Raw genomic sequence first — 26,056 nt, 5'->3', positions numbered from 1 at the left:
ATCATTCCAATGTGCAGTAACTGAATCCGTGCGTAGCTACTGGACCTTCAAGGATTGGTGCCGTTTCGGTCGGCGTCATGCACAGTCCGCAGCTGTTTGAGATGAGTAAAGCGGAATCTAGCGGCACGGATACGAAAGAGTTAATTGTGTATTAGTCGAGAAAATTTTTTTTTACAGCAGTTATTCAAACGGTACTAACGAATGCAGGAGACGTGTGTAGTACTTAAAGGGTCATCAGTTCGCTCAACAGAAGCAAGAATGCATCTGTTATTTCCCTTTAGTGAAGCGTATTAAAATGGGCGCTATACATTTACGTATGTGCCATCTAATTTTTTCTCCTCCGCCTCCTCCTCCTCTTCCTCTTGCTCTTGCTCTTCAGTTGGCCTCCATAGGGCCTGTACTATGGTTCTCATGACCTGTTCATTTTTTCCGACATTTCCGTTGCGTGCCATTCATGTTAACTTTATTCATGCCGAGCATAGGTCTCCATCCAGCCAGTGAATGGCCATAACCTTCCAACTACTTCACAATAGCTTTTGTTTATTGTGTAGAGTGATTCCATGATAATCTGAAACATGTCACATTTTACAGTCAAGGCGTGGTCGGCCTGCACAACTTTCGCCATATATTCTGCCTGTTTCAAGTTTAGCCAGGTTCCGTATGTTTTTGGCGATTTCGTACTTCTGGTGGTTAAAGACATTGTTAGGTGCATGCATCTTATCGAGTTACACATTCCCATACTGTGAACAACAATCTTCATCTACGTCATTCAAGACCAGTGGAGTCCAACTGCCCCCTTCTCCAACCACGTCTCACCTACCCCCACAACAAAATAGATTAAACTCGCAAAATTGCAGCTCTGTCTATTGCAAATGCCACGTGAGCATAGGAGGCATTCATTTTATCTTGTTTTTATATTTATTATTTTTAAGGTGGCTCATTTAAGAGTCACTGCTCTGAAAGTACTGAAATCATACATCCAGAGGCTCCATAGCAGTGATTGAAGTTGCACAAAAACCTTTGTCGTTTCTGACAGTGGTAGTGAAAGTCTGGTGTCCAGTGTTTCCAAGACCTAATTTCTCCGGCTCCGTACTCGACACAAATTTCCAGTCATCCCTTCTTCAGTTGTATACTACGCATTTGCCCGGCGCTTGACCTCTCCATTTTCAACTCTTAAAACAAATATACCACTTTCTAGTCGCCAAAAATAGTAACAATGGTATTAACTTTTTCACATTCTGAATCACGTATTGGAATTACATTCGTTATGCAACACAGGGGTGGCCCTTTAACCATGAAGTGCTTACATATCATGGGACATAAAGTGTGCGTTATTTTCAGGATTCAGTCCTCCCCCCCCCCCACGTCTTAGGATGAAAGGCCTTTGGTGCGTTAGTACACACACACACACACACACACTCGGTGGCGTAGTTGGTAGAGCGCTGAATTGCCACCATGGTGGCCCGCAGTTCTAGGTTCGAATCCTGCCCAGGGCCGAAATTATTTCGGTACCGCTGCGCTTTGGGTCGTTAGTCTGACTCGTGGGCGGGGAGTTGGGTGTGTGTGTGTGTGTGTGCAAGGTCATAGCATTACCCATAGATCGGACCTACGAGCTCTGAGCTCTCTTCCAGGAGGGAAATAGCTGTCGATCACGAGTCCAACACGTGATCCAAAGACCAAGTGAATACACACACACACGCAATCTCGTCCCTAAACACTCGCCAGTCGCTTCTGAATAAGATGGAGTGAACTGATATGTGTGAGCTCAATTCTTCTTAGTTTTCAATTATTTATGCTCCTCACTGTCATATTGATTTTTGATGTGGATAATTACATGATCACTATTGTTGAGAACCTAATAAATGTCCTCGCATCTGTAGGCTGAGCATAAGTTACATTAGGAATCCTATATATTTTAGAAAAATCTAATTTCCAAGCTCCAGTTAAAGTGCCTACTCTTTTTATTCTATTTTGTTATGACGTTTTTTGTCACCTACTATCGAGCGGGACACCTTCATAGAAGAAAGATTACATAACTATCGATTTGGTAGTCTTTCATCTACAGTAATCATTACTGTGCGTGGAAATCCAGTATTTTGAGATTAACCAGGTGTCTTTCGTAGAGTAATGTTAAAGTACAAAAATTCAATTGTATTTGATAGGTGGAAACGCTGCAATTTGCAAAGGGACGGTAAAGAAGGCTTGTAGGTACATGTGTTGTTTGATTGGGGATCCCGTGATGGCAGACGCAGACATCGGTGGTGGAATATTTGCCAGGGAAGACTTGGGAGCTCGCAGGCGACTGGCGGGTTGAGGTTAGGAGCTACGAGGCCAGCTTGCTGCTTGCCGGGTGCATGGGCGGGACGGAGCTGGAGGTAACGGTGCATTGCAACTTGCTCCGCCCTACCTACCGCCAGCTCGGCGCTATCAACGCTATTAGAGCTCACCGGCAAGTCACAAGCCGTACTTTCGTTGCAGGTTCTGCGTGCTAACGTCATAGCAGGCTGTAACGGAACATTAATCTCTGCACAATTTGGTCCACACCTTCAAGGTGCGGGACAATTTGAGAAAAGGCAACCTGTAATCCCAACATTTGTACTTCTTTCTGATTCAATCAACACCACCAACCCAATGCATTCGCCAGCCTTTGCAAAGTCCTGCCTACACTGTGCACAATGAGTGAGCATGTCTTGAATCCCGCATCCACCCCCATACCCTTTCCCACAAACTCGCGCTTCCTTAACTGTAAACACAATTAATCCCTTTACCCTTAGTACATTGCTTCAGGCATAAGGACGCGTCTTTGTATTCACAGGCTGCATCGCCAATATCTTCACAATTGAACAACACACATGCATGACCGGCCGCTCAGGTTTCGTAATCTCTTACCCACTCTCCGCCCGCACGCATGCACTCACACGCAGGCACGGACACCTGCTAACATGATTTCAGCATTGACACCAACCCACGCATTTTTGGCTGCGCTAGTGATGCATTTCCAATAGTTTCATGTGTCCGTACAAAGTAGGAGTACACTATTTTCCGAAGGACGTTGCTATATTATTTCTTGCTTCATCATCTCGACTAGTAGCCCTTAGAATGAGTGCCTCTGTCATAACCGTTGTATGGAACACCATTGTTTGAGAACAAGGGTAGAAGGGTTCTTTGGCCTGTATTCACAATGTAGATGCATTTGATATTCGTATCTAGTCCAGTGGAAGTGTATGAGAACATAACCAGTTACATTTCCTATTGTCTTTCTTCGTGAAAGTACTGATCCATGGCATTTCGTGGGTCACACGTCGGGTATTATTCATTGCACATTCAACAGTGCTCTTTTTTGTGCTAAAAGAAAATGTACTTGCGGTCGTAATATCAGATGGGCATCAGACTACATCAGAATGTGTGTTCTCGTTAATCGCATGTTCGAATCTTGTTAAAAAAATTAATTTTAGCACATTTAGACTTAATGGAGGAATGTTGATGAATCTAGGATTGGCACGAACCCCAATCGAAATGAACATTCTCGTTTAAATTACTCTTTACTTGAGAAATGAAGGCCAACGATGGATATTTTGGTGGATGATCCTTCGAAAGAGAATAGTCTTGCCGTTGTCATGATAGCCAAAATTATAACGCCTACCCTGTGGAGGTGCAAGGGACTGGCACACAATCCCAAAGTCAGGTCTCCAAGATCTGTCTAGTTAAGTTTCACTCGAAGGAGAGCCTACAATCAACAGCTGCTTCCTCCTCCTCCTCTTCCTCCTACCATCACCATACATCATCATACTATCACCAAAATAGTCTAGTATATATTACCAAAGGGGTTTATGGTTAGATGGAAGATCTTTGCTGTCTGATGGGGCTGCATATTTTAAATGTGGAGTTGTTATTCAGACATTTGTCAGACTTCAAATGCCTCTGGGGGCTGCCCTAGAAACCCGGCAGGCGACTGCTTCCTTTGCACCGGTTATTTAACAAAAATTCCTTACACTAGAGAGTGAAGTGGTATATTGATCCAACACTTATCTTTAATTTATATTATTATTATTATTTGATTAAAATAATTATTATAAAATCTGACCGTCATCGGGAGTACGTTGGCGGATCGTGTCTTGAGATCGTCAATCCGTGAGGATGGAGTCTGAAAATTTTGTTGTGTATCCCCATCGGTGCTGTAACACCTCGGCCTGAATGAAAGAGTGACGCCTGTTATGAAGGCGGGTAGATTCGAACCAGCATTACCTCATCACGACTTTCAATGAGCAAAGTCTAGAACGGATGTCGCCATTGTCGACAGTTCAACCTTCGTGCGTTTGAGAATTTCCGAATACGGGACAGAGCAACAGGATGTTTGTATTCACGGGACGAAAATGTAGTTTTAATCGTGGCATCAAAATGATTAGGTGGTTCTCGTTTGGAAGTCATTAGATGAATGGTTCACAGCGATCTTAGTAATTGGTGGTGCAAGTACCTTTGCTGGAAGTACATATTCCATGGTCCATTATTTCTGCGTTACGCATTGGAATGGTATCTTGTGGTAATGTTTATTGATGCACTCGTTTTTCTCGTGTTACTATCCATGGATAAGTTGACTACAATGCGGATGGTTGAGAATGAAATGTAGCCTGATGAACGTGGTCCAGTTAAATGATATTGGGGTCTTGCGTGCATAGATTAAAGAACTAGGTGAGGGCGGTATCCATTGTTAACCCCCCCCCCTTATCTGCCGTTTATGGGAACTGAATTATTTTGAGAGGCGGGGAAAGCTTTAGGCGTAACTGAGTAAGGAGACGGCAGGGTAGAGGGATTGAGAGGGATTATTGCGCGCGGGGAGAATAGAGAAGAGTGGGGAGGGGGAGCATAGGGGATGCAGTCCTTTGCCCTGGCACAACTGGCAACAAGGCGGCGGCCGCCCGAGAACAGACGGAACTGAAGCTAGGCCCCGTGCGCATCCCTGCGGCGTCTCTGGTACAAACGTACGTGCTGCTGTCCACACAAGCAGCAGCAGTTGGTCGTACAGGGACGGAGGCAGGAGCCCAGCCGACCTCTCCAGTCTTAGGTGTCACAGATTCACCCCCCCTACCCCCCCTCTCTCTCTCTTTATATATATATATATATATAATGTGTGTGTGTATTACACGGCACACTCCAACATACACGAACAATTTGGAGTGTGTTTGTGTGTAGGTCACAGCATCACCCATAGATAGGGATATGAACTTTAAGCTCTCATTCGGGAAGTAGTAGCTTTCGATCACGAGACCAACACGTGATCTAAGGCTTCACTCATGCACACATGCCGTGTTTACTGTATCCATGGTAAGTTTATGGCTGAATAACCGTTTAAGTAATTTGAACGTAATGAAAGGCAAGAGATGATTGTAGCGGCCGAGTTCGTCTCCGTTGCCTATGGGACTTGCAATTTATCAAGTAGTGCAGTACTTGAATCCCCTTCTTCATCTTGCGTTGGGGAGACTTGCAATGAGCGCCTTTTTTCAATATGGTACGTAGTGTGTGGGTAGTAGTATCATGTTCAGGAATGTTAGACGTAGACAGAACGCGTAGAGCATGAGTAAGGAAAAGGAGGGGGGTGGCGAGGACGGCAGGGTGTTTCGTGCGTACGAGGTGAAGTGATATTGACAATTGAGTCGAAAAAGTGATGTGGTGGTGGTGGTGCTGGTTGATTAAACGCTTCGGTTAGGTTGGATCGAGTTGGCCCAACGGGGAATAGAGAAGAGGAGAGCAGAGCGGGTAGGGGGTTGTACAGCACCGATATGAGGGACTGTAGTGAACTTACTGTGGAAGAATATAGCGACGACAATGATAAGGGAACAATGGGAAGGTTGAGTGGGGGGGAGGCGTATGGTGGGAAAGCGTCCTCTTTTCCGAAGATGGGCTGGCCAGGCCAAGCGGAGAGATGCAGGGTTGGGGGTCTCGGTTACCCTTTACATTGAACATTAACTGCGCAATGGTTCAGAACGGATGGAAGTTTACCGTACTCTAGGTGTATCAGTTGTTATGGCAGTGTTGGAGCGGTTTAATTGTTGCCTTGTCAGCACCATTGAATTTAAGTTAAAGCTCACCCTTATTTTGGTTTGGTGGTAGTATTTATTTTTTATGTGGCACTAAATGCTCCTCGAGATAAAGAATTTTCCATAAAGTACTTACGCCACGGGAATCCTTAGGAAGTAATTCGTGTATAACTGTAGCATACAGAATGGTCGTGCCAGAATGCAGAATGCAAATTCAAGCATCGATAGGTGCATTTTCACCCAAAGTCTTATTGACTTAGTAAAATGACGACTATAAAAGAATGCAGTTTGTCTACGCATACCTTAGTTACTTGAAAACAAGTACTGTAGGTGAAATGGAACACTTGCTATATCTTGTAAATATGAAAAGAGTCGCAGCAAATATATATATATATATATATATATATATATATATATATATATATTAACTTGGAAATTTTGACGGTTGGGGAAGGGAACATTTCTAATTTCAATCATTCACGAAACTGCTTAGGCACACGGACAAAAAAAAATGGAACCTGTTGTAGAGCGACGTTATCCTGCTCATTCGAAACTGAGCTCCACGGAAATCCAAATCTTAGCCTAAACGTGACAGGGGCAGTGGAAGTCAGACTGCCATAACGTTGATGATTTGCAACATGTATTCTTTGTTGGTAATCTGCAGATTTTACCTTGAAGGGTGCTTACTCGAAATGTAGTCTGCCGTAAAGTGGGAAACCCTTGAAGAGTCATTGTATAGCTGATTAACTTCTACGGTTTGTTCACAAAACTATTTATTTTAGTTTTCATAACTGAATAGTTATCTGGCGTTGGTCTGAACAAGAATAGTATCCGTAAAATTGCTGTCGTCACGAAGTGATTAATTGATCAGTAAATCAGTTTTATGCCAAATGCACTCCCACTCAGGCGAGTCATGTTACCGTCTCAGGATGTCTGTTAAAGTGTTTATTGGCAAACTACGCACAGAATTTTTTTAAACAAATTGTAGTCACCACGATTTATTTCTTGCAGTTGACGTGAGGCAGCTTTATTTCCCGTTCGTCGATAGTCGTACCGTTCTTGAACCTTTTGAACCAGAATCTCGGTTTACGGCATACAAAATACAAATTACTTATTGTTATCCACTTACAAAAATGGCACTGTGACGAATGAAAGTTATAAACGTTCAAACCGTGCCATATTCACTGACGTGGATGCTGATATCGATCCGGGCAAATTTTGATGGTCTCGGGGTAGATGTATAAAATCAACCTGTATTGACATGCAACTCGATTGGATCGAATTTTGGCATGTATGTGGGTGGAATACAAGGTTGCACCTCAGGACGGGACTTTGGAGTTGGTCCAAGCTAAGGAGACAGAGGAAAGGCAACTTTTACGTTCAGATGTAGGTAAGACTGCGAGCCAGCTAGGGCATGACTGGATGGCACGATAATGCTGTAGCCATAGCATGAAACTTGTACCCCCCCCCCCCTCAAGTGCATCGTAGGATTAATTCTGATGCAGTCTGTACGAAAGAACAGGCCATAATTACCAAATTAAAAATGCTCAAGTGGAAAACCATCTGGTTCACGGGACTGTTTGGGCTTTACCGGCCGAAATAGGGATGCCACTATTCGGAGCTTAAACAATTTCGTTAGATAAGACGTCTTGAATTACTAGTATAGTTTATTGAGATCACTAACGACAGTTTAGCGAAATGTCTGTTTTGATAATAGCAACAAACCTTACGGTGATTGATTTTCATCTTTTCGCCATGAAGCCACAGTTGAATGAAATTAGCGAAGGTATTCAGAAAAAAAGTATAACGGAAGTTTTTCTATTAAGATTCCAGTGTGGTTGGACGTCGTATTTTTCAATTCCCAAGTTTGACTGCCGCTCCACCTGTTAGTTTGGATGCCATGCAGTATCAATGCAGACTGGAGAGGAGCAATCAGGAACGAGATCACTGTTGGTGCAGCCGGTGGTGAGTAGGCAGTCACTACACCCAGGCAAAGCTGGCCATTGGTGGTTCAGATAGGGCCGGCTGGCTGGCTGGCTGGCTGGCTGTATGAGGGATGGGAGCAGCATGGAGTGAAGGAGGGGGCGCCGTGCTGCTGCAGCAACTGAGAATATGGATGTAAGGTTGGTGTTGGGAAGTATAGCTGCATCTGGAGCAGTGGCTGATGTACAGAGGGTAGATACAGCTGTCTTGTCTAGGTTTGAAAGCTATTCAGACATTGTACAAGCGAACTGGTACGAGAAGAGATTTCGTCGTTAGTGCGGTCTGGACTGGCGCATGATATGTCATCTGAAGGGTGTTTGGCGGTCACATGCGGGTAATGGTGAATTGACACGTCAGCGCAAAAAAAAAAAAGTGTGAATGGTGAAGCTCATGGAAGCTGCGAAGTGAACATGGTGGAAGGCCCAATTCCACAGAACGAATAAGCGCGGTTTTATTTATTCGGCGAATAATTAGCAAGTGGTTAGGAATATTTTATATCTCCTTAATGGTAGTGGAAGTTGTGAATCGGGTGAAATATGGGACGTTGTGGTGTGACGCGCCAAGCTCACTTTAGAAGACACGACGACGTCAGGGCAGGAAGAAGCGCAGCAGTGCTGGTGGTGGTGGTAGTGTGCTGGGGAGTGTCGTGGTCTAAGTATCGACCCGTTTGGTGGTCCTGAAGGCTTCAAGGCCATCACCACTGCCTCCACCTCCTTCAATATCCGCCTTCCACCACCACGGCCGTTTGCCTTGTTGTCCCCACCCTTGCACTGCCGCCACCACTACCACTTCGAGGGGCTGCTTGCTTCTGTGTACCTATATGCGGCAAACAGTGGTTCTAAGAAAACGCCGTGCTGTAGGCTCCGCTATATTAGTACCTTCCGTCACTACATTTTTATTTCATCCCATCTTGCACATTAGTTTTCCGGAAACCACAAATGCTGCAGTACCGTTACCCATCTGGCAATATTTTCCGGGGTGTTAGCTGGCACGGTAGCTTTCTTCAGTGTATTTCGGACCGTCATTATTCAGGTCTGCACGATTAGCAGTCCACAGGGCACCTAAGGATGATTCCCTAATCAGCAGCTTCTTTGTTAACAAAACCATCTTGCCAGAAGTCGCGATCTTGTCTCCTTATTCACAAGGTATACTTTATTCAAAAGTACGTTGCGGGTCTTATCTAACGACATTTCTGTATATTAACTTTGTGCTTGTTGCAAGTGAATGGCGGCAATCACACTTCACGGTCTGGGTGTGCTGCAGGACCTTGCACAGTCTTCATATACTTCTGAATCTGCGGCACGGGCGAACGAGGACATGCGACTGGCGTTGTTAAGCTGATCTTGGTGGAGTAAAGAGGGGTGCTACCATTGGTGCTGGCGCAGCCAATCAGAGAGCGGGACGCGCGTTGTCGGGGGCTCTAAACCGGCGGCATACACACCATCCACAAAGTGGTGTTGCCAGCGATACCTGGCGTCTGCATCACAATCAAGCGTACTTGGCCTTGTCAGAGATGTGTTGTAAATGTTTTTATTTACACGTAGACTGTGTTTGTTTTGCAAGCGAGAATGGAAAACGTTGATGAATACTTGAAATTGACTATTAAATAGTAACACGGAATTGATGGTAACAGGCTGGCTGTATCCAGCGCATGTGACTTAACGGGGGAAGCGGATGCCGGTGGGTGGTTGGTGTGGACGCTGTGGGCAGGGAGACGTCTAATAAAGATGGGTATTTGGTGACTTCCAATCTATGGTTTGTGTGATGGGTCCTACATAGTTTCTGGTCTAAAAGAAAATTGCCGTTCACAGTAAAAGAACCAGGAAGACCTTGTTCCCCAAGTTCTATTGAGATTGACTTCAAACCAAAAGAAACAGATTGTCGGTTATCCATTGAGCCTCATTTGAACATCTTCCGTACTCGTACCTCATACGTGGCCGCCTTTTTCAAACCATAATTTATTTTCCCTTATGAATCTGTCTAGCGCAAATCTTGAACCTTTACACGTCAAAAATTATTTTGCTTCCTACTGAAACGCCGTAGTCACTATTCATGTACTCAGTTCTGCAATATTTCTACGGGAACTCATAATTTCCGGCACTATTTGGGCAAGAACTTGCTGGATATTAGGCAAATTCGGGTACATGGTCTTATCCTATACAAGAATTGTAAAATGTTAAACGTGTTGGCTTACCGAAAATGGGAAAATTGAAAATATCTGGTTTCGTTTTGAGTATCTAGTTTTCTGTTATTCATTAGTCCCTGTTATTTGAGTCCCTAATGCAGCACTTCGATCTGCCGTGATGACTTCATACCTCGGAACGGCCATGCACGTGACTTACTCATGTTTCGAGTACCTATGGCCTCGAGTATATGGTCTGAATCTTTCCGAATCTATGCAGAACAAGGTGCATCACTAATGTTAACGCGCGTGCACACACACACACAGTACACACCGCATTACCTGCTGCGTGAGATTGTACAGTGGAAAAATAAAACCTAATATGACTGGACACTCTTGAGCATTGTCGTCAGGCTCTTGATCTCTTCGTAGTCTATTCCAGGTCAGTATTAGTCTATTGACCTTGTTTACTCCTTGAAGGGGACGAACGCCAGGTGAAAACTTGGTTCGTCTGCACTCGGCCTAGTAATGTTGCAGGTCTCCATCTATCTTTCTCTTCTTTGTCTCTCACTCACCCCCCGAACACGTGTTCATTTTTACCAACATAGATTTGCTGGAGGAATGTGGTGAGTAAAAATTACTCCAGAATTTAATGGCTCTTTGGGCATTGTGTTCACATTAGTTTTGCGGATCAATAGTAAATAGTAACCCGAGGTACCGTGGAGTACCTTGGATGCCAATGCTGAGAATTTTTTCGTTTGATGAAAATTTTAATACTAATAATTTTAAAATTGTCTAGTCTCCTACTCAAACCTATTCGACCGTGTACTACTAAAAGAAATAGAAAACAAGTCGGTTGTCAGATTGCGGCTCTCGTAAGCGGAAATGCAATGGGAGACTGGCTCCATTGTATGCATTTTGGTCATTTCAGACTGCACACAAACCCTACTTCAGCGATTCTTCTTTGGGTGGAAAATAAATCGCAGGGACACTTTCATAAAAAGAAAAAAAAATGCACGGCTAGAGATGTTGATGTCGTCGTTAGACAATATTCTATATAAAGAAATTAATTTGAAGCTGGTCAGACACAACTTTTTGGTTGCCATGATCAGATACGTAATAAAGCCACAAAGGCACCGCTCTTCGTGGATTAACTGATCAACGGTGGTATATTTATTGTACATGAAGGTGATGCCTTACCGATAAAATATGGTCTGTGCAAGTATCGAAGAATATATTTGAGAGGATATTTTGAATGCAGATGTGGCGTCATCGCGACATACCTTGTACACTACACTATCAAGCGTATACTGATCCTTTCCTTCTTCCCAACCACACAATTTGAATTCGACCTCCCTTGCCTCAGATACATCGCAGACACTTCCAACGAGCATTAATTAAGCTTTCAACTAACACACATTCTCTCTCTCTCTCTCTCTCTCTCCATGTCCTGAAGCTTTTGTATGCCCCCTGGTCCTTCCTGATGTAACCTTGTGTTAATATATATATATATATATATATATATATATATATATATATATAATATTACACACCGCATCAGGACCCAGCAAGCTAGTAAAATAACACTCATTTTAGTCTCGTTGCCCCCCCCCCCTCATCTTCCTCTTCACCTCTTTTCCTTAGTCCAGGTCCGCAATGCCGTTCCCCTAACAAGTCCCATACTCGCCTCTCCTTTTCTTCATTGGCCCCCCCCCCCCCTCAATGTTGTGCTTGCAGCGGCAACGAAGTACTGCGTTGCCACGTATACGTACGTACCCATGACGGCAGTCGTCATAGCCGCCGCTCAGGTGCCCTCGCGCCTCTCCCTCCTTGCTCCCCACCCCCCCTCCTTAGTTCTCCCTCCCTACTGGTGACGTACTTGGCTCGCTAACCAACTCTCACACTCCTCCGCCACCACTAGTAGAACGCAGCCACATCTCTCGCCTTAACCCACCGCCCCTCCCTCCCGCTCTTCCTTACTCCCAGTGAGCAGCCACTTCTTCCCCTTCCTTCCTCCCTCCATCTCTCTTCTTGTGCCACTTGAGCGCCAGCCACTTTCCGCGGTGCCCTTCGAATACAGCTATCTAGATCTAGTCATGGCACTACAGTCGTAACATGACTTCTTGTCCTCAAACCATCGAGGACCTTCGTAGCCTGTTCAGTCTGCCAGAAAGCCACAACACTTCTCAAATGCCGTGAAGGCTATATGGGGGTTGGCCGGAAATAATATACATACACTTGCATAATTTTTATCGATGGGCATTCGCAACTAATCAAAATGTAGATTTGGTAAAGTAAAATGAAACTGGTACATTTTTCCATGGTATTCCCCCAGACTCCCTGAATCTGTCGAAGCATAGGTACTGAATTCTGGTCCTATCCTGGTTATGATTGGGGCAGTTAAGATTTATTGTATTTTGTTGTTCCAAAACTAGATTATGCATAATTCTATTAAACATAGCGCTATTCCTTCCCCGGTGATCTAATATATACAGCAGCAGCTGTTCCCAACCTTGGCACTATGCCACCCCACCCTTCAGTCCCAAATGTGCTGCTTGGCATCCGCTCAATAAAAAATCCGCAAAATGAAAGTTTTTCTGCAACTCCATATGTACTGTGTTTACGTCGCGTCTCGATTTGATTGTAGCTTCATTATGCTTTTCAGATAATACATGCATAAACAAAAAATGGCCCGGATGCAGTGACCCCACATTATCCTGCACACTTTATTCAGACCTCACAACATATCTTCAACGCGTGACATTTCTGAAACTGGTGGTCGTAGCCGATTATTTGGGAGCAGTGATAGTGATGTACTGGAAAGTATTGCACGTGGTGTATGTTAATGACGTGACGACCCACAGATCAAGTTTTTGCGGCCTCAAATTTTGAGGAACCTGGACGAAGCGTGTGGTGGTCGATTTTTTTTTTCATCGACCAAATATAGCGATTCTCAAAGAAAAAAAAATGCATCTGTTCAAAGAACAACTCAGTTCGAGAACCAGTTGTATCCAGTTTCACCAGCATCAGCAACCCCATAGGCCGTATATTGAGCATCGTGCTCACTACCACAACATCTTTGCTTCAGTTGTTTTCCGTATGTAATTTATAATTTATTGTGACCTGCAGCCATTAGTTTTCACCGAGCGATGGGATCAGTGGATTTCGGCACGCGTCTTGCAGTAATCTTGTGAAAGGCTACAGCTATCGCCACTACCACCATCGACACCATTACCCCAACAGTCATGTCCACCACCCTGATATCTAAGAATTTGACCAGGGGACAAAGTCGATGTTGTAATAAATAATGGCGTAATGCATACAGTAAAGAAGAAGATTAATTGAAAAAACACTACAAATTAACTGTTTGATCTCCACCGGGCTTAGAATGTTAGATTTCACCAACCTGAAAAGTTGACTTGCATTTAGATTTTCGTCGCAAGTCGTAATGATGACCATCTTTATAACCGCTAAACAGTGAGAGTAGACCCACATAGTACATTTCTGGTGTGACATCAACGAATGCAGTTAAACAGGCATCGACGTGGTGATGCCATTTTGCAGATTTTTTGGTTAACGCCGGACAGTTTTATGCCAAGAGGTTCTAAGACAGCGGGACCAGTCAATCATTTTTTATAGAAACAAAAAGTAAAGGCTGTCACAATGGATCAAAGGGGTGTCAAAAGCTCGTTGTCTTATGCACAGGAGGTGTCTGTTAATAGCGGCGCGTTTGTTCTGTACAAGGAAATGTTACTTGGTGTGCGTCAGCGTGGGATGGATTACTTGGCGGGTACGTGCTTGGCGCGGTGGTGGTGTTAGGAGTGGCTTAGGAGGAGGAGGAGGTGGCTCCGCCACCACCACCGCCGCCGCCGCAGAGACGGCTTGGCCTGCCATCCTGCCTGTCTTCCTGCCAGCCTGCCAGGCTGCCTAGGCCTTGCCTATACACCACCACCACCACTCCATTCTGTGCGCGGCGCAGTCCAGACTTCGTTCCGGCGTGCTGCTGCGCTGCTGCTGCTGTTGTTGCCTCCTTCCTCCATCCCACGCGCTACTCTTTGGCCGAACAAACTTCATGTGAATACATGTTTGCGTCTACGCCGTGCATACATAGATTCTGAAGGTGACTGTTCTTCATATAGTCATGGTGATGTTATGAAACTTAGTGCGGTGCTACTAACTATATATATAATATATATATATATATATATATATATATATATATATATATATCGGTTTATAACGTTCAATTCACAATAACCACCCCCTGGGCCTTGCCTGTGTCTGGATGCCTGCCATCTCCCTCATCCCAGCCGTCGCCGCCAAGTATTACCTGTGCGTGGTGAGAACATGCGGCATAGCATTTGGTAGTTGTGATAGCGGCTGGTGTTACGGAAGGTGATGGTGAAATTCGTTGTAAGCAGTGCGCAGGGGTTTGTCCATCACGCGCAGTTATTTTCGTTCGGGCTTGTTATTATACTGCTCACGTGAACCCGGACATCACACTCACACACACACACACACACACACACACACACACACACACACACACACACACACACACACCACATGGAAAGCATCATAAGAGTAACATGTCATGGGGATGGAACGTAGCAAAAGTGAGGCTGGGGGAAGTTGAGAGGGGCATGGTGAGTGGTTTCTTACCGGGTTCTTACACCATTGTATAAGAAGCAAAGGAGCACGGTCGCGCGCTCACAGACAAGAGCGCATGATGGACGCTGTGTCGGGGTTCGTGGCTTTGTAACGGGGTTGAATGTTAGCTGCTCGGTTTGCGGCTGAGTCAGTCGTTCACCGGGAACAGGAATGGCGGACACACATTTCTCCACGACGCAGTTGGTTGTGGTAGCGGTGATACCGGTGGTGGAAGGAAACTGGGTAGAGATGGTGAATTATCTTTATGTATCATAATAACGTAGAAACTTGTAATGGACGTGGGAGATGCTCATCGAACAATTACACATTTTCTTGGAAAATTTGTTTATGGGAACAATTTAAGATTTTTTGCTTGCGGGAGCCCTGGTGGCGGTGGGAGTGGAGGGGTGTGGCACTAGGAGGTGCGTGTAGCTTGGACTGCGAGGACACGGTGTGGTGGTCGTAGATGTATTGATGTATTCTCAGGCGAGCTATTGAGTAAGTGGTGTCGCAGTTTGTACAGAGAGGAGAGCTTCCATTGATTAGCCTGAAGGGAGCCATATTTATGGACGTGTACATACCATTTTGTAATGTGTGGGAAGGGATGGGGGTCGGGCTTGTAATTGATTGTCTCGTGGTGACAGTCATGTGAGCGAGTAATATGCTGACGATGGGAAGGGGGACCATGTATGTGAGTTCTACGTTGGCAGCATGGGCGGACTCGTATTCGCGCCGCCAAGGAGTGGATTTCAGGGAGTACAGTGGATGAGGGTGAGGCTGGAGCGTGGAGAAGACACATTCACCACCCGCGGCTGCTCGAGTCTGTCGCAGGAGGCCGGCGCGGTGGTCGAGGGCCCATTAACATGTTAGGAAAGGAAAATAATGAAGACTTAGATTGGGCAGATTTAAACAAATTTATAAGAGAACTTGAATGTGTATATTGTTTGTCCATTTTACGTCGTTCATTTTTATAATAATCGTGTGGAGGGCATAGTCGAATGTTGAAAGGCCTCTTGCGAAGGAAAGTGTTTTTATTTTGTTTTATTTGTTTATTTATTTATTATCATTATTACTTTAAGACTTCAGGTTTTGTCGCGGTTCACTAAAATGTATCAAGGATACACAGATAATAGAACACCAGAGTACATTGACAATTTGTATGTAATTGACAGTTTATGAAATGGAACACCAACCGAGGAGAGCTTTCATTTATGCCACGTTTCGCTTGGTAGGCCTTTATCAAGAACAGTCATGGTACTCAAGTTATCTGAGAGTAAGCAGGATGATCGGGGGGGATCGGGGGAGGGGGAGGTCACTGGAGCTTAGGAAAGGTGAGAATATTAACGAAATGATTTGGCAGTGGTGATGAACTCTGGCAATTACATTTATAAGCCTGGTAACAAGTACGGGTTAGTTTGGTAATTCTCCGCCACTTTGTCTTTTTATGTCTTGAGACTAGTGACTGCTCGTACCATTTAAGGACCTGCTCTTGGGCAGCAGCATATAGGGCGGATCAAAGACTAGAAATGGGAGCCTAGGTAAAGTCAGGAATATGGGTTGTCCTATCCATAAATGTAGCAAGAGTGGGACTATTGACGACATAAATTTGAAATTTTCCACAATTGGCTGCTGCGGGGGAAAATGAGTACTTGTAGGGAAATAGACAAGGGCAGACGTGCCCTTCGCTACGGAAATGGTAAGTCGACAGTGCCCCTCCCCACACACACACATTGCCCTCTTACTGAAGGGTGCCACTGTGATGAATGATTACTTGACGCCAGTCTGCAAACAAATGTATCATATATATATATATATATATATATCTATATATAGATATATATATATGTATATATATGTTTGCACACACACACACACAAGTGAAGAACGTGGGGGCAGTTGCGAGGATCTATCTCTGTCTATCGGTGTCTACAATTCACCTTCCCTTACAAGCCGAGGACTTGGGTCAAAGATAACGACTTTGGCAGCAGTAAGTGCCCCCCGGCACAGAAGTTAGCCAAAGTGGTCGAGACATTTTAATTAAAATAAAAATGCTTTAGCCTGAGCGTTTCATTGTCACCTCATTGTGTGCGCGCGCACGTTTGTGCATGCATTTGTCTATTGGTAACGTAGAAATGGAACTGTCCTAGTCAGTACAAGTTTATCTATGTTTTTCCACTATTCCCACTGTAAACTCCTACTGGAGTTCTTGCATCTACTTTGAAAAGAATAAGATGTCTTTTGTACTAGTTTTCAGTATATCGCACTTCTTAGCATTGGTATTTGTTTTCCACACCAGGCTCCAGTCTGTCTTCTATTCTCTTCGTAATCTTTACATCTGCAAACAAATTAATGTAGCTCACTCCTCCCAAAATATCGTTTACATACATTTAGAACATTGCAGGTACAAATACAGACCCTGGTAATTACTTCCGTCCATCCTGATATCCTGCTCTTTATTTATGTAATTTGAGGAAGTCTCGTTCATTCCAGGAGGTCCCATGTGTTAAGTTTCTACATACCTCGTATTACACTACAGAAAAATCCCACCTTCCAGCTCATGTTGCACATTGACACGAAGAGGGGGCAAAAAGTGCATTTCACTCAAAGGGTGGGTGGGAGGGGGGCTTACAAGGGAGATTCAGGTCCCATGTGTTCAGCCTTGAAAGTAATGCAGGACCACCGGCCTATCTTCATTGGATCCCAGTGATTTTGCCAGGACCTCCAAAATAGTCTCGTGCATCTAGAGGACCCGCTAATTAAGCATAGTAATTTGCAGAGTATATATTAGAGCGATTTGATTAGCACACCGTACAGTATATTTATATATAACCGTCATTCTCTTCCTCTTTCCACTCTCCCTCTCTCAGTAGTCAAATGTGTGTACGATAACTGTTGCCCCTCAGAGCGGCTGTCAACGATCCTTCGACTTCTTTGACCTGTCGAGAAGAAACATTGAAAACTTACCTGTGTTGTTTTAGTGTGGGACCAATATTGAGGAACTGCAAACATTATTTAACGTCATTTTTATCAACCTTGTTTTTTATCAACTCAGTTGTGTAACCGATGAGAGCCATGCTGAAATAAGAGGTCAGGTGTTAACCAGAATAAAAAAATTAAAACTCATATCGGGCAAAAATGGGATAATTACGCCTCCCGCGTTGGTTCTTTGGTGTCTACAGTGGGCCATAATACTATATATTTGAGGTAAGGGGATCTTGCCCCTTTTTATGATGGTAGTTGTCCTAGGTCAGCTGCCGCCACCGCGAGGCAACAAGGACCCCATGTCGACCTGTTGGTCATTCGATCAGGTGACGGGGGGAAGGCACTCCGGAGTGGTCCCGTTGATTTCTGTCTACATTACCTGTGGTTTGTTTTGCAGATATGGCCCCGTGCAGAGCGTCAAGTTGCTGGGCGGTGGCAGCAAGGACGATGGGTCCGGAGGCGGCGGCGGCGGAGGAGGAGGATCAGGAGGAGGCGGTGGGGGCAGCGGTGGTGGAACCTGTGCCACCGTTGCCTTCTTGGACATTTGTTCGTCTACGAAGGCTCATAAGGCTGACCACCGTATCGAAGAGCGCGTGCTCAAGACGAACTATTACGAGCCGTCCGTAGCATCGGTGGGCGGCGGTCAGTACTCGCCTGGCCCTTCCCTCCACCACATGGGGCGCGACCCCCGAGACCCCCACTTCTCACCGCAACCTCCACCACCCCCGCCCCCGTCTCAAACTTCCGTGCCACCCCAGATTGGCGCAAGAAGTCCGCGCTTCCCCGCACAAGGGTAAGTTTTGGCCCTGGTGCCAGTTCACTTTGTTGACGTATTTCCCGCATGTTCGGTAGTAGTTGTTCATCACTTTAAGTAGGTGGAATCAGGTAAGTTTAGGAGGACTTGTATCTGTAAACTATAAGTCCCGTGGCGAAGGCAAGAATCGGACGCATGCGTTACTCGCCTGTCGATGTCGTCGTTGTTCGGAACTCCAACGGAAGTAGAAGCAACGGCGGCGGCAGCAGCAGCAGCTGAAGTAGCAATATATCTCCTCTTGGGGCAGTCGTCGGCACGACCCCATGGAACTGTTGTCATGCTTTATTATTATTATTATTGTTATTATTGTTATTCCAAGTGGCGTGGGCTGCGTCCACATTCACCAACAATGAATAAATGAATCCCCGTCCACCAAAGCGTGCGACACCTGAAGTGTTTCCCTGTGCTTGGCTGATCCCACCATGCTGCTGCATTGTGAGAAGAGCGTTAATGTAAGTGGTGATAAAAGTCAATGCGTGCTGAAATGAAAGATGAAAATAAACAGTAGTACGTAACTTGGTTCAGGGAGATAATGTGCACCAGCTTCGGTAGATCACGGGTGGTGGTGGTGGTGGTGGTGGAGGTGGTGGTGGTAATGATGTGATGAAAAGTGGCGTAGTGCAGTGAGCTAGTGTTTGGTGATGCTCCCCATGTTGGTTGATTCGTGTACACGTGAATTTAGCGCCAGCCACGCCCCCACACTTGGATGTACAGGAAGTCATGGATGTACCCACACGAAGAGTCAGCGACGCGACGGCCTGAGGTAGTGCAGTGTGTGGTCCACTGCATCTTGCGTTCCTGCAATGTCCCTTGCCACCCGCCGCGGGATGCCTTGGCGCTTAACGCGCCAAAGGCATTTCACTGCTAATATGGCAGTGGTGGTGATGGTGGTGGTGGTCGTGGGAAAGGTCCAGTGATCATATAGTGGCTACAAACTACAGTGTAAATGAGTGCATATGGCCTAATGTGTGTGTACAGTGCTTAGTGGAAACAAGAGGGCTGGAAAGCGATGACCCTGCACTGCGCACCCAAGGAATGCGCAATAACCCAGTAAGGAATATGTAATGCAAGTGGAAGCAATGTCTGCGACGGAGCAGTGTGAATTCAGTGATTGTGGAGTTGACCTTGTGGAACTGATACATACAACAACGATATTGCTGTCGCGACTGACTACCAGACTGGATGGAGAAGGTTGGTGACGGCGGGAAGGTCTCCAGCGGTTCGGTCCAAGGTAGGTGGCGGTTGCAACGTCCGGTTCTTGCCTGTAGGTTGCTACCAGCAGACTAGTGCAGAGAATTCTACCCGTCAAACCAGCATAGTATGGTGTGTCAATCATTAACGATTGTAAAACAAGTAAACTGCTCGCAACCTCTGCTACTTTTTTTTTTTTTTTTTCCTCCCCCCCCCCTGCCAGCAGATGTACAAATGTGGTCTTGTGGTAGTGATTGTGGCATTGTTGCCATGGGGACTTTGACGATGCTCTAATGGTTATGTTTTTCAATGCTTCTTGCACGCTGTTGCCATGGCTGCTACATTGTTATAACGCTTTGGAAATGTACTGCCCCTGTACATGATGTACAATAATTTACATTCAGAATGTACTCCCGTGACCACAAATGATATATTACACCTAAATATATATGTATTTGTTTGGCAAAGGCTAACTCAAGATTATCAATAAAAAATTATAATGTTTAGTTAATTGGGTAAGTTTATTGCAACACACTGTGTATAGGACCTGCCGTGGTGTGGGGAACCTTAGGGGGTGAGAACACCCTCGCATGGCAGCAGACATGGTTCACCTTCACCCGGAAATGTCTGTGCAGGTGTTGGTGAATATACGTGTGTAAAGGTGTGCATGTAGTAGGGACGTAATGTACAGCTGTGTGAGTGTGTGTGTGTGTGTGTGTGTGTGTACCCACCGGTAAAACGTCAGGTTGCAAACATACGCACGTTTGAAGTCTTACAACTATCACCCATTTGTATCCCGAGATTTGAACTCCGGGAGTTGTGCTTTACCAATGAGATATCAGTGCTGTCCAAGGGTTCAGCAGGAAAGAAAAAAAGTTATATTGCAGAATGCGTTGGACTATATGGTATGAGGGTTAATGGGGGCTCACGAATGACCGATGAAGAATACTGGTCTATTATGCAATTATACAAGGACCGTGATGCGTTGTCATGACGCGCGCGCGCGCGCACACACACACACACACACACACACACACACACACACACACACACACACACACACACCTGAATACCGCGAAGGGTGTTGGTGGATATAAGGTACAGAGAGCAGCGTCAAACTCTCTTAACCCTTGACACTTAGTAGTGAACTAACCTATGCTCAGCAAACTCTTGATGAGGTGATGCTTAGGCAGTGGAGCTCTCCTGACATCAGCTTGCCCTGTGTGAGAGTACTTCGTGGCACAGTCATGAGGTGCATGATGTGAACAAAATTCCAAATACTGTTCAAGTTGTGATTGGTATGGGAACTAAGGATGAGGGAAAGGGAAGTTTGAATGTTCTCTTCAGAGGATAGCGCTGATGACATAGTGACACAAGTTTCACTGAGCTGGAAACCCGCCACCTCACGGTGGTTGACAGACTCTCAGGAAACCTAATACTAATTCCGCAGCAATCTCCATGTGGTGGAGGTACGGGCTATTTTCTATAACGAGCGTCTTGGAGGACCACCACTTAGGGGCACCCGTCCTTGGTCCTGGGATGAGTCTTTTGGGCATCTAAACAAAGTAGATTGAGATTGGGTGGCATTATGTAGAGGAACTTCATGATGAAGTGCACAGGATTTAGAATTTTAATGGAAGTGGGCAAGGGTAAAAACGGTGTAGTGGCCGTGTGGGAGCGGGATGGGGTTCGAATCTCGAGGTCGGCACGTGATGTCTGTAAGGGCATGCTATTTTACCTTCCCTAGCAATGACGGTCATATTTAACCACCTCGGAGACCAAATAACTGTGGAAATTTCGGAAAAGGACAATTGCGTGTGTGTGTGTGTTTATATAGCACGCTTGTTTGAATGAGAATGGATGGGGGTGGGGGGTGAAATCTGTACCAGAGCGTAGTGGCCCGCAACCAAGTTAGCTGAGTAGTGTGTGGGTGGATGGGTGTTAGCGCGCGCGCCCTGAGACCTCACTGTGACTCTTGCAAAGAGCCACGGTGAGGTTCTTGGTAGGTAGACTGCGTCAAAGGGCAAACCGGCCTCTCATTGCATCGTCTTCCCACGCTGAGAAGCGCCACGGCACGCACGTGCGCATACGCATAGTGCAGAGGAACAACTTGTAAAATTAAACAGCCTAATACACACAACTTCGTGAAACCATCAAACGCACCCGTTTCCTCGGGTCCGATACACCCCCGTCTTCTGAAGACGGCGCATGCGCAGCGTCCCGCTGACACCCAGGGCACATTATCCTTCGGCTTCGGTCACGTAGACTTTTATATAGTTCAAGCACACACCTGCTAGCCGCGCTCATGAGCCTCCTCAATGGTTTTATGCGTAAATGCGCGGCACCTACCGGTAGCTGCCCAACACTTGTACAAGACCGTTTCCTCGTATTTGTTCACCCAGGTTTGGATCTGATTCGTGATCAACAATAACCCTATCCCCCCCACCCCTCATGGGAGCTGAGGTGTAATGCTATGACATAGACACTACACCCATCCCCATCCTCACCCTCTTGCCCAAGGGGAGAGGTGAAAAACTTGCAGTATTGTCGGAGGTTTTTCGCCCCGTGAGTGGGTCACAAACTCTGACTAACCACCACATATTCGCCATGGTAAAGGTTTTGTACGTGCCATCCGCATTAGCAGGCGCGGTTGACCAAGCTCACTCTGAGACTGCTTGATCGATCCATAACCTGCACGTAGTCTGCTATCCACAAACGCTGCATCCATCCACAACCCTCTTGAACACGCCTCGCGCGCGCGCGCGCACTCGTTCGATCTATGACAGAGTCGCGGCCGAGTACTCTGTGTTCAGTATGTTAAGTCTTTATCGCCCGATTCATCACACATACTCTGGGGTACCCTCCCCCCCGCGCGCGCGCGCACACACAATCATTTTTGTATTCATTGCTGTTCAAACGACCGTTGCTAGATCTAAGCATGTACTCCACACAACCCCACACTTGTTCATTTCCTCGTCACACACTTCAGGCCTTCGTTCTGCCCTCCTTTCTCCACGTACTTGCTCCCCTTCGCGCGTATTCGTTCCCGCCATCGCGAGTGCGTCCTCTCTCACGTACTGCTTTTCCCACTGTTCTACGCATTCCGTCTCCCCAATAGGGTGTCATTTCATTCTACAGTCACTCGCCCATACCTCGCCCTCTGTACCATCCCCTAGAACGCTAACAGTGTCACGCATACTCGTTCTTCCCGCCAGGCGCAATCACACGCGCGCGTGCGCTCATACGTCTTTGCTCTTCCTCAATGCCCCTAAGTCTCTTCCACGTCCGCAGTCCCCTTGACGTTCTTGTTGCCCTCTCCATAAATTTCACTCGTACCTCCCCAGCTAGTGCGGTCGCGTACGTATGCACGCGCGCGCGCGCACACACAAACACTCGCTCACACACATACACATTCACATAAACACACATTCACATAAACACATTCACACACACACATTCACACACACACACACACACACACACACACACACACACACACACGTGCGCGCATACTCGTACACATTTGCCAATCGACAGAACACTATCCACTCGCTGACCCCTCACCGTCCGTCCGTCCGTCCGTTTGCCGGCTCTCATCCGCGCACTGGTCTCGCTATCCACCCGGCAGGTTTTGAACATCCACAGCCGGCTGCTCCTCATCCTTTCGCCAGCCCCTCGCCGTCCAGTAACCGGTCCTCCGTCATCCATGTGCCGGCTCCTCTGCTCGCCGTCGTCTCCGTTCGTCCTCCTCCCGGGCCACCCAGCTTCCCAACCTCCCACCCGGCCGCCCGTCTGGCGCCCACGCTCACTCATTCGTCTTGCCAGTCCCTGTCACTCGCCCGCCCTTGTTGCCCACGTGCCCACCGGTGCTATTTATTCACCTCTAGCTCGCCCACGCAGCCGCCCACCCACTCACCCAGTTGCCTTACACGCCCGACTTTTGTCACAGCCTTTCTTATCACCTGCGTAGTCGCCACTTGCCAGCCCCCCTCCCCTCCCCTCCCCTCCCCTCCCCTCCCCTTACCCCTCGGACTCCACCCCGTTAATCGTTATATAAATCCTTCCCCTTCTCCCGCTCCCACTTCCGGACGCGCACCTTTCAGCATTTCTATCATACCTGTCACAGGACATGGCTTCCACGTGTAAAACGTTTGATTGATGTAAGTAATACTCTCAAAATAAAAGGTTTAGAAAAAATCAACGGGTGCAAGGCACTCTTGCCGTCGTACCTCTTCCTGCATGTCTACGCGGCACCGAGCCAGAGAGGACGTTTGCAAAGGTTGCCAGGAAACCTTCGAGCATGTAGCAGTTGTGGAGCTCCTGGTCGCACGCCCCAGTCTCGACTCTCGTCCGCCCATATTGCCGCACAAATCAGGGAGACGTTGGGACGGGACCTGCCCGGAGCTCCTGCTCTGTAACCAATACTCGGAGCAGCCATATTGACTTCAGAACCCAAGAATCTGTGAAGGCTGTCAACTGACTGGGAGACGGATTGTATCATTTTGCTTCTAGCCCTTAGATATGAAGGTAAAATGTAAAGTGCACGATATAAAAATAAGTGGGAATGTGCATGTGGGTGAGTAGATGAGGTACTTAGTAACGTTTGCGCTACACTGATGCTGCTCGCAGGAATTGTTCTGAATAACACTGATTCAGCAGGGGGAGGGGCATTCGGCATTGAACGTGTCTCGAGTAATGAAGAATCCATATGTAAACCCCCCCCCCCCCGAACAAACTGAGTGGCGTCTCATAGCTCCTGATGTCAATATGCGCCGCGATCATTCAGCACGCCAGTCCCTCTCCCGAATGTATGTCGTTGCCGCTGACTCAGTTTCATAATTAGTGACCTGAGGCCCTTTCATACCAGGCGCACTATTCTGTTCTTCAATCCAATCCTCCCACTCGTGGACAATACACCAAATGTATCTACACCCCGTCTCATCTTCGCGAAGGTCCTTCATCCCACGTTTCTTCCATTATTTCCTTCACATGTCCCCATGCATGCCCCAGTCGATCGCAGCCATTTGTTCCTGATGCAGTGTCGATTCGGTTTCTCTTGCAATCTTATCTTCTGGCCTCTGCGTCTGCTCACCCATTCTCGTCCTCTCCAAGAAGGTTAACACCCTCACCACCTATGCCCACTTGTCCCCAGAGCAATTGCATAGTTCGTATGAAAATTTCTCCTGTTCGACCTCTATGCCCCAGTGTTCTCGGCCTCTCCAAACTCCATCGTTCTCCTCAGACCCGATCGCCCTCCGTCTTGTCCTTAGTCACGTACACCCTCGGAGGGTTCCATCTCCCTTGACCTCTCCCGAGCTCCTCGTATGCACAGCCGCCATCCTCCCTACCCTACACTTCACTAGGCTCCTTTTCCTCCTCGCCTTTTGAACTTGAAGTGGGACGCACCAGGCATTTCTCGCTAGCATGCTACTTGCTTTTGCTACTTCCTTTGAATAGAAACTATTTAGGTTACGATCTTTGGTTTTCCAAATTTCCAAATGTCAAATTACTCTTGCGTCATATAGTGAGAAGCTGAATGACGAACTAAGAGAAGTTAAACCTAAAATGTGAATGTTGGACACATTATGGAAGTCTTGAAATATTGTAACCAAAATCGTTTCTACTCGTACGAAGTAGCAAAAGCAATTACCTGTTATCCAACCTTTGAACATCGATTTTTTTCTTGCATTATCAAAATCGGATAAAAGTTGATATTGTCCACACATCCGATCATCGAGTGGTTGTTTAGTACAACCTCATGGCGCTCATGTTGGCTGTTATTTTCGCTGGCATTTCAGTGTTTGTTTACGTTTGGCCTTTAGTGGTGGTTTCTCTTCCGCTCTGCTATATTTTTTTGTTGTGCTTTATATTGTACCGTAAATAAGTAAACGTATCTCAAACCAGTGAGATTATTTGTTTTCCCTTAATATTTTAGTGTACTACATCCGACTTAGGGTAGGTCCCACCAAGGTCGGATAAAGGAATTTGACTAGTATGCTAGGCTAGTGTGTCGCCACCTTTAGATTGTCTCAGACTTGGCCTCCATCTCTGCACTACCTCGTTCTCCTTCCTCTCCCACGGTCCCGTCTTTCCCCTCTCCTTCGTCCTTACTCACCCCCCTCCACTATCACTTCCTCCCCCCCACCCCTTCATCCTTCCGCTTCTGTCTCCCTGCTTCCCTCTCCGCTCTCCCCCTCCTATTGTTCCTCCCGTCTTCCCCATTGCTCGTCCCGCCTTCCTCCAGTTCAGCCTCGCACAGCCACTTCCTCACCCTTCTCT

At 46.4% G+C, this 26,056-nt stretch overlaps 2 protein-coding genes across 9 annotated transcripts in view; one reads left to right on the top strand and one right to left on the bottom strand.

Moving 5' to 3' along the window:
* LOC143033431 (tRNA (guanine-N(7)-)-methyltransferase) overlaps positions 1–9,340 on the bottom strand; it is a 144,844-nt gene extending 135,504 nt beyond the window's left edge. The window contains exon 1 of the mRNA XM_076198863.1: positions 8,588–9,340. The gene's annotated coding sequence lies outside the window, so the exon portion shown is untranslated. The remainder of the gene's footprint in view (positions 1–8,587) is intronic.
* Positions 1–26,056, top strand: part of LOC143033424 (uncharacterized) — a 344,834-nt gene that overhangs the window by 31,662 nt on the left and 287,116 nt on the right. For 7 of the 8 annotated variants that reach the window (XM_076198847.1, XM_076198849.1, XM_076198845.1 and 4 more), the window contains exon 2: positions 18,170–18,565. In XM_076198847.1, coding sequence (XP_076054962.1) covers positions 18,170–18,565 — 396 coding nt within the window. Of the gene's footprint in view, positions 1–18,169; positions 18,566–19,168; positions 19,818–26,056 lie in introns of those variants that run through there. The other variant, XM_076198851.1, reaches the window with a different exon arrangement.

Source organism: Oratosquilla oratoria, chromosome 15 (genome assembly GCF_046742065.1).
Source record: "Oratosquilla oratoria isolate Oo_2021 chromosome 15, ASM4674206v1, whole genome shotgun sequence".
Taxonomy (NCBI): Eukaryota; Metazoa; Arthropoda; class Malacostraca; order Stomatopoda; family Squillidae; genus Oratosquilla; species Oratosquilla oratoria.
This window is presented reverse-complemented; position numbering and strand designations above follow the sequence as displayed.